The 9762-nt window shown below is 46.2% G+C and overlaps 1 protein-coding gene across 1 annotated transcript; it reads right to left on the bottom strand.

The window, feature by feature from the left end:
- Positions 1–6835: 6835 nt before the first annotated feature.
- Positions 6836–7969, bottom strand: LDX57_009272 (amidohydrolase family protein; the record flags this gene model as incomplete). Its single annotated transcript, XM_046090998.1, has 3 exons — positions 6836–6990; positions 7051–7528; positions 7583–7969. 3 exons carry the CDS (start codon positions 7967–7969, stop codon positions 6836–6838), a joined length of 1020 nt encoding a protein of 339 aa, XP_045946973.1.
- Between the last annotated feature and the right edge of the window lie 1793 nt (positions 7970–9762).

The following is a 9762-nucleotide window of genomic DNA, read 5'->3' on the forward strand; positions in this document are numbered from 1 at the left end:
CCTGCCCATGAGCAACATCCTCTTTAGTCTTCAGCTCTGCTTTGGACAACCTCGAAGTTCGGCTCATTATTTTATCTGTAGAAGAAACAGCAGAAAACAAGCCGAAAGTTGTTTCCCGATGTTGGGATGCGACCTCAAAGCGCGCTTTGCGGATAGGGCTTTCTATATTTGGTGCTTACCTCGGGGGTTAAATCGCTTATGGTTGCTCGGAAAAAGAAATTAGACAAGGCTGTCTTATTACCAACCCAAAGAGAAACATACCAAGCCAAGGATTCGTGATTCATGCAAACTGCACGGCCATCACACACAACAACAAGGGTGAGCTTTCGAGTTCGTATAATCGATAAGCGACCCCGATAAATCCCTACCTCCACGTCCAGCAGCTGAACGTAAAGATGCATCTCATACTGAGCCCAGCCTTCTCAAGGCAATCGAGCTGACGGAACGGGCCGGCTAACTCCACTCACGATATGGAGTACACGTCGGGATGAACTCGGGGTCTATATCGGGGTTCAACAATCCTTGTTGATTCGTTGGTGTTGGCTGCAGTGTCGTGGTATCATTGGCTGACACTGAACCTTGTGACATCATAGATAATATTTTATTTCGTTTCAGCTAAATGTACATGCAGCGGAAGACGAATAAGGAACTGTTGTCGATAGTGCCGCGCAGATCTTCGAGATTCCCCGCCAGAGTGGAGATGATGTGCTAAATTCGTGCGCAGATCGCGATATTATCTCGAAATGTGCTAATTGATAGCATGCTGGGAGCATTGTGGATGCGCCGTGCTCTTCAGTAGGAACCGCAAAGGTGTTTGCATCCTATTGTCCCGATCATGTTTTTGGTTCAATAAAGCTAAGTAAGTAATAGGTAATTTGGTTGAGCTTGCTCCAGACCTTGCAAATCCGAGCAAACATCCATCATAAATCTGATGTTCGGTCTTAGTAGATTTAGGACAATGTCAGCTCGAACTTTCATGTTGGGTATCCATGCATATAAGCGCTCTGACATGCAAATGGCATTGGGCACTGGATCAGCCTCAGTTTCGACTTCGATTTACTCTAGAAAAAACAGCCTGTTCTTACTAATGCTCGTATATTCTTTGAACCACCACACCGTTCCTTCCGTTCAAGCAGTCTTCTTAATGGGTTCCCTTGAGAACCAGATTGGGTATGCCTCGTCTTGATCAGAGCTCTATACGGGACAGGCTTAGCGCCAAATTCCACAGGCATCTCAGGTCTCGATCGGCGACCCCGAACCTCCATGAGGACCGCTTCACAGAGAACACAAATGCACAAGCTAGTGAATAGTCCACCAAGGCAAATTTACTCGTGCCCCACCGGGATGCATCCTCTCCGGACTCATAGAGAACGTTGCAGCGAAAAAGAGAACCCCCAACGGTGGAAGGCCTCGGGCCCACCTCTCTCCAACCCAAAGGCCTGACACCTTCCCAGAATCTAACACCCCCAAGGATACGAAACCTTCCAAGGACCTCTGGGAAAGCGCATCCCAACAACTATCCGACGACAAGAGACAGAAGTTGGGAGCGCTAGGATTTACCGAGCGAGCCCGGGTTGCCGGTGAGTCAATGTGAAAGAGCTGATCGCAGTTGTAAACGACAAACAGGAATTGTGCAAGCATAAAAGGTGGAAGGTGACTTTTGCGGGTAACAACTGCTTCGCGTTTGGGATATAACTAGTAGTACGGTAGGTAAGATAATAAGAAACTGCGTCTTTAGTATGCACTTTTATTTCAACCTGAACCCCCCCAAATTTTACTAGAACGGACATCTTCAAGTTGGAAGGTATGCTCCTTAGCGAAGTACAATTCTCTACCCAGGCTTCCTTTTGGGCACAGGAACGTAAGGCTGATTACTGTTTCTTGCTGATATTAACCTGCGAACCTCGAGCTGGGACTTTATATTGCTTGTGAACAAATACGATGACAATTAGATATGGTGATCAAATCAATTCGTACTTCCAACTAGATAGTCTCACGCACTTGTTGCTCGAACCCAGCCCCTTTCATGGCATCGCTCACCTATTACCAGGTTTCAAAGATACCGAAAATAAAACATGGCCATGAAGCTTATATAGACTGGGAGCGGCAATGAAAGGCCACGATATCCGAGAGGCTCAACCTTTTGACGTACGTTGTACTGTCGGACTCTCTCGGAAGGAAACACGGCACGGGCATCACTTGGATGTGTCTCCATCGTATCTTCACGAGAGGGGTAACGGGGCGGCCATATCACGCATAGAACGGGGGCAATGTGACAAGAAACTGTGATATAGCACATAAAGAAAGCAGGTGGGCACAGCAAGGTAGTCATTACACATGCCTGCCAGCCAGACTCGCTCTCGATGGAATACATAGCGGAACGTATCATTCCGGCGATGGCTCCAATGATGAACAGCACGTTAAACCCGACTCCAGAGCCCAGTAGATCGCTTTTGAGTTGCGAAACTCGATTGGAGGTCTTGTTGGGATTGTTCCAACTGTTCTGCGCGCTACCAGTCACTAGGGCTCTACCAGCTTGGGATCCGAAAAGGTGGAATCGAATAACGGTGAGTAGTCGGTCTTGTGAAGCAGTCAGTCATTGGCAGTGAAACGGTACTATAAGCCACAAACTTACCTCCACACATCCATAGTTCGTTCCAATGAGCGAACGTGGCCAGTCGAAAGCCCGTCCCTGCAACCTTGAGCCATTCGTATAACCAAACGAACCCAAATGTGACCAGAGACAACGCAAGTTGGATTCTTGGAACAATGCCCGGGAGAAGCGGTTGCCCTGAAATCAAAGCAGGAGCAATAATGGCACATCCGACGCTCTGGTTTAGGATTGACCAAAGCATCATAATGCCAAAGAAAGATAGGCGCAATCTAGATGCACGTGGAATAGAGTCCTTGGGCGCCGTCCAGGGTGTGAAAAGCATAGTTGTCGCACTGGTTACCCATCTTCGTCTCTGCCTGACATGACCTTCCAAGGAAGATGGCACGCGTCCAAATTGAAGCATTTCATCAAGGGCCAGCACGCGCTTCCCATATGCTGGAACTATTATCGATAGAGTCAAGTCTTCAGCTTCATTTATTGTCGGGAACCCTCCCACCTTGACTGCTAGCTGGCGGTGCATAACAAATCCAGAGCCTGTCGCTATACTCGAACCAAGTTCGTTCAATCGGGGCAGCAAAGCTTCCCTGTACATCTCTAAATTCTGAGATATCGGATCTCCCGGAGGTAAGTTATAAAAGTCTTGAAATGTACCGACAAGTCCAACACTAGGATCTTCCAACAGATGAGGAAGTGTGGCTCGCAGAAAGTTCGGCGCAGGGAGGAAATCGGAGTCGAATCCGACAATGAAATCAGGCGGGCTGCTCATTCTCCCCTGGATCTCAAATAAAGCGTAGTTCAGATTTCCTGCCTTGGAAAAGACCTTTTGGCTTGGCTTGGTTCCTCTGCTATAGTAGAGTAGATTCGGCCAGGTATTGTTCAGCTCTTCTACCGCCTGACGCAGCTCAATAGAATTTCCATCGTCCAACACAAGCACTCGAAATACGGATTGAGGGTAGTCCATGACGCAGGCGGCGCGTATGGTGTCGAGAATTATATCCAGCGACTCCCCACAACATGGCAACATGATGTCCACCGATGGCAGCGCGCTATCCCCCGTCAAATGAAGTCGTTTGGTAGTATGTCCGGGCTGCTTAGGGATCATTATAGCAAGAGACTGGTCTGTACAAGACAATGCGGGAACATGTTAGAGAGATACAGCACCCTTGTATTCAATGCGATCGGGAACCTACACGTCCAAAGGGCTTCGAAGATGAATATCACCCACATCCAAAGATTGGTCTCGGTTGCAAGTATCAAACATGATAAGCGTGTGACCACATTGATTGTGAAAAATAACAATCCTGCAAGGCGAATTCGGCCTAGATTGGCCTGGGCGAAGCGTGTGATATCGGTCTTCATGGCTGTAGATCCCTCGTAAATACCGTGCGAGCTTTGATGGCTCATGATAAGAGGAAGACTGAGAATCAACAACGGAGAAGGGATAAGTTGCGGAGTCCTTCTGTAAAGCCTGGACATCCAATCTCAGACTCAATCACAGCACGTCCCTAAAGATACGTGGACATGGAATCCGGGGCCAGCAAGCTTCGCAGACAATATATGCTGAATTGGTGTCAAGAGTAGACCCTTGCTTCTATGACCGTCTTTATGTGAAAGGACATAGCTATGGTTTCCCCTGCGAATTTTCAGTTCTCTCTGCAGGCAGAATAGCACATATCATATTTGAGCCTTAATAACTATACCCGGATGATATGTCAGAAGTAGCCCCTTGCATACCGGGCCATTATTATGCACCGAGAGACACTAGTGAATCTCCTGGCCAATAACCTTTGGCCCAATTATGCAACGCAGCATATGCGTGCGATCTGGTAGCATGAGTCTGAAATTTCTGTTGGTCAAATTTGAATTATTTTAGGTTTCTTGGATAATATGCGCCCATAGATGAAAAATGCGAGCGAAGACGTGGGGTTTGAGGGAACAGCGGAGAAGACAGTTCACTACCATCTCAGTATTTCTAAATAGTGCCAGTCCCTTGGCAGCTCCCGTCCACAATTACAGGATTAACTATGTTCAAGGAAGCATCTTTCCAAAATGGCCATCCTGCAATCACCTTAAGGTAGACCGACAACAGCTGATGAAGCTGTTAGCGTTGGACTTTAGAACGTACTGAAATAGAGTGTAGACAAACACTAAATCCACTTCAAAAAAAACTGGAGATTCCACTAAAATAGGTAGATCACTTAACGCGGCGTTGTATCAGCTCCGATACAAACTTGACGCCGCAATAAACAGAGGCTTCGCACTAGAGGCTCTTCGAGGACTGGCTAGCTTTGAACATGAGCGATTTGGCCCGTTGACAAGTGTATTCGACGTATGTAGATAGCTCTGACAGATTAAATCACCAATGAATAGGTTTGGCCATGGCCTAACATTCCCGCGGGCCGGGGACAGGTCTTGGATGCCCCTTGCTGCCTTTTTGTCGCCGAATTGATGGCGACGTTCTTGGATACAAGTCTGACTCTGACCGCTTGATGTGGGATAGGTTCCTAAATTAACGATAGTTACGGCGGTCAGTATTTTCGAAGGGCCATCATAGAGGATCTTCGACTATGCATACGCACAAGCGGCGGAGACGGATACGTGCAGATTGGGCAGAGTACGGCAGTCTACGAGCACTTGTGAGACGGCTTCTGCAAAGGAGACACGAACCGAGTATCTAAATGATTTTCAATTTCTTATATCAATGACCCGTCAAACTATGTTGCCGCAGAGCTCAATGGAGATCCATCCCCAACCCTCTGTCAATAAGAAAGATGTAATAATTTATCAACATAACACCAAAATACAGAAAGAAACTAATTTGCCTAGAGTAGTAATTCTTTAACTGGACGAAATACGTAAATTCTCTACCACACCTCAACCCTCAATTGACAATATGATGAGTACTTAGCGAGCCTGATGCCATTAGCATTCTATACGTCGGTTTCCTGCTGTGCAGTATTTACGGTTTCAATCATCCAGTAGCAGAACCACTAAACCAAAAGAATCAGCATGATTGCAAGTTCAGTAGTGGCATTCAGCCAATACCAAGGCCCGAAGACACAGTGATCACTGTTCTGGTATCTGATTCAGCAAGTTTTACATTATAACCAGACAAGTCTACAGCGTACGCAAGAACTACGCTCACAGCAATACATCAAATTCTCCATAATATGACATATACATAAAGATCAAGCGCTCCATCATGGTAACATATCCCTGCAGGAGATGGTTGAGCATCTCCCATTGGTAGGTATCGGTTGAGTAGATACATTGTTCTCGGAACCTCTAATCCAGGTGCGGGCATGGATAGTTCTGAATATACATCCACGTTAAAAAGGGCAAGATTTCTTTGAATAGAGAAGATTTAACATACACAGCAAGTCGAGCCGTAAAGCCCAGTGCCACATTGATATGGATAGCTATTCCTAATTAGCCCTTTCGTGTTATATTCAATTAGCGGTGATGATACTTACTTAGGAGGGCAGGTATAACCCTTAAATCCCTGGTGACAGTATGAGTTATTAGTTGCATGGATCAGAACAGGAGATAGAGACACACCGCGCATTCTTTCTATTGATAGTCAGCTCTATGATATAGAAATGAATGATCACTCTGGACCTACTCCAGCAGTTTCTGTCATGATCTGAATATGAATCGTTCTTCCATCAAGTTCCACAGGGACAGCGTATGCCACGGCGGCTAGGGCAAGAAGAGCACTAAAGAACTGCATGGTGATAATCATGCGGAATGTAAGAAAAGAACAGATTGGGTCCTATGCTATGGCCTTCCGGATTGGGATTCAAGTGTGTTTGATTGAATGTTGAAGAGGGAAAAGTGGATGGCTTTATACCTCATTCGTGGGAATTCAAGGACAGGTCTATGATAAAGCTTAACGTCATTAATAGTCATCCTGACAGGACTTATGTGAGATGCTTGTTTCTACTACATTGGGTCTGACATTGCATATACGAGAGGCATGATCATTCGGGGATCAATGAACTAGGGCTATATTGGATTATTCATCAATAGCTTGGGAGTCACTCGACTTTGACTCCAATGACACTGCACTTTTATGCGTGCCAGTATGACATGCTATGCATTTGATGAGGGGTCTGCTCCCCATGTCATATACTGTTAGTTCTAATACCTTTTTCCAGATATAAATCGAGATATGTAAATGGCTCGCATCAGGAACTAGAATTGAAGAATGTTCTGTATTTATCAACTCTCCATCAGACCCAATTTCTCCCCAATTCGTGGGAAAACGGACAACGCATTCCCATTATTGATTCGCGCCATCTCATCTGCACTAAACCCACCATTAGCCTTAATAGAATCCAGGCCAGGCTTCGCTTGATTAGTAGGCACATACGGGACTGATAAACAAAGAGTTAGCACAGCCTATAGCTTGACTACACTCTAGACACGGAACTCACAATCTGTTCCCGTAACAATCCTGCCGACACCACCAAACGCCTTCAAAGCCTGCAGCTGAATCGCAGAGTATGCAGACGCAGTATCAAAGTAATACGACTTCAACTGAGAAATTGTGTCCGCGGGACTCAGCGCCCCGAGAGCATCAAGCGTAGTCACGCCTGCAATTCGACCAGCAAGGTACGGCATTGCACCACCCCCATGAGGAAAGATCATAGTCACGTTGGGAAACACTGCTCTTTGTCCTGTGAGGAGCATGTTTTCCATGGCGCGCATGCTGTCGAATGGGTACTCGGTGAGCGGGCCTGGATATCCCAGGGTGGCGTCTTGACATCGCGGCGTGGTGGGATGGACGAATGCAGTCGCGCGGCGTGTGTTCAAGGCTTGGAATATAGGGTCTAGCTTTCTATCTCCTAGATAGAGACCTGCAAAGTTGGTGTAAAGACCTATCCCGTCGAAGTGGAGAGTGTCGAGGCAGTACTGCATGCAATGTTAGGGCCTTACTATGGTAGCAGGATTATAAATACGACATACCTCAATCTCAACTAGCGCATCCTTGATATTCGGGAGTGGCAGCACGCACAACGCACCCAGACGCTTGGGATAAGCCTGCGTATACTCATACATCTGTTCATTCGGCGCACGCGCTAAACCTTTTGCTCTTTTCGGCTTCGACGATAGAAAAGAAACCCCTGGGGCAGTGATGCTCAAGGTCGAGTAGTTCAGCCCATAATCATCCATGCTAGCAATGTGGCCATCGAGGGTCCACTCTGGAACAGGGAATCCCTCATTCCACAGCGTCCCATTTATGACGGGATTCCCGGCTTCGATTAGCGCATTGCGCCAGAGGTCGGGAATTGGGTGGGAGTGTACATCGATTCTGTAGTTATTGTCGATGTTGTAGTGGGCATGGACAGGCATTAGCTGTGTTAGGAGGCTTATTCTGAGGACGAATATGTTTGGCTTCATTTTGATACGTATTGCCTGATTTTTTCTCTGTTGACAGGTAGTAACTGAATTGATGATAGTCTTCCGGCGCTTGAGAGGTATTTATACACTTATGTTCAATATAATTAGCTGCAAGCCAGAGGGATCTTAGCACAAGCTATTTTCCATAGCGAATGGAATACCAGTATATACAGTGTTGTAAAATCTATACTGCCTTGGCTCACTCGCAAACACGTATGAGACGACCAGGAAGAAGCCACAGCCTGGATTCATGCATCCCCGGTAATTTATCAGGAGTTAAAACTAATTAAATATCGCACTTGAATGACGTTCAGAATATAAGCACTATAAGTCACTAAGAAAGCATAATCAGGAATTATCCGTATTCAGTCTTCGAATGGGTCAGTCTAGCCGATAGGATGCTATTCATACACTGCCGAAGCATATCCAACTCAACATAGGGGTTTGCAAGATTATAGGCTTCAATAGTTCCATGGTGCCATGATAATTCTTTCCGTTGGGCAAAATAGCCGAAATGAAACAAGCACTATGACATCATTATGGAATAGCCCATCAAGCTAGGATCCATTCTAAGCCATCTAAAGCTCCATGGATCAGGTTGTTCATCACTATGATCAAAGCGGTCCATCCTAACTAACCGTGGGAGCTGGCCATATTCCATTAGCGTAGCATTATGAATACCTAAGACACAATATTGGACCCGTCAACCCGAAGAGAGAGAAACACCCACCAAATGTGTGCATAGCATCCTACCAACACTTCGTTATTTGCAAGTCAGCCTTCCAAAGGAGTACTCCGATGGGGGCGACAGTCGATTAAGTACCATCGTTTCACACGTGATCTGGTATCAGCCCTAATAGACGTCCACGTCTTAAGTAGGACTTGAGCTTTTACTTCCTGAATTGTTTTATTTCTATTTCAGGATCATGTTCACCATTCCATCATGTATGGTCTAGTTTCCTTTCCCTGCATAGTGCTCTCCCACAAGGCCGTGAGTTGGGATTAAAGGGACAATATATGTTGGTGAAAGTGAAAGAAAAGGAAACGAAACAGAAATCGGAATCGAAAAAGCCACCAAAAGTGCGAACATCGTAAGGAAATCAAACAATCACATGCTTCCACCCAAGATAAACTCACTGGCCCAGGATAGGCTAGTTATGAGCCTGGCTCCGTCCTGTAACGTATGATATATGGATTTCCGAGAAGGTCCTCCTGTTGAGATGCATGTATGCATTATTCTCTGTTAGTTTCGCTGCTATTAGTATCTTACTAAGGCTCGAGATAAGGTTGTACACGATAGAAAAAATGAAAACGCAGCAGAATGACAACTGTGCATACGGCATACCAAGTAAGAACCCCACTAACCCTGTCTCAACATCCAGTCCAGATGGATGGTAGTGAGAGGGCCCACTACCTGCCCTCGACAAGCTATGATGAGTCGAGTTCGAAAGAGGCCTTGCAGATTCATCGACTTCGTCTACCGGATCTGCGTCATTTAGTATCGGACACTCATGCATACTTCTGTCTCACACCTACTGCCCGACCCGCTTCAAGGGAACTTGAGCTTCATACAATTTGCATGACTAGGCTGTCTGCGATTGCGAAAGAACTTCCACAAAACAAGGACAGAAGAGGGTCCTGTAGCGACCAGTGTCACGACTGCAATAGTGGTATCGGTTGACCAAGTCATTTAGTTGATACCGAGCTTTGGGCTAATGAATTGTTAGGAAAGAAAGTGGGAAATG

This window comes from Aspergillus melleus (genome assembly GCF_016097325.1).
Source record: "Aspergillus melleus strain CBS 546.65 chromosome Unknown contig5, whole genome shotgun sequence".
In the NCBI taxonomy this organism is placed as follows: Eukaryota; Fungi; Ascomycota; class Eurotiomycetes; order Eurotiales; family Aspergillaceae; genus Aspergillus; species Aspergillus melleus.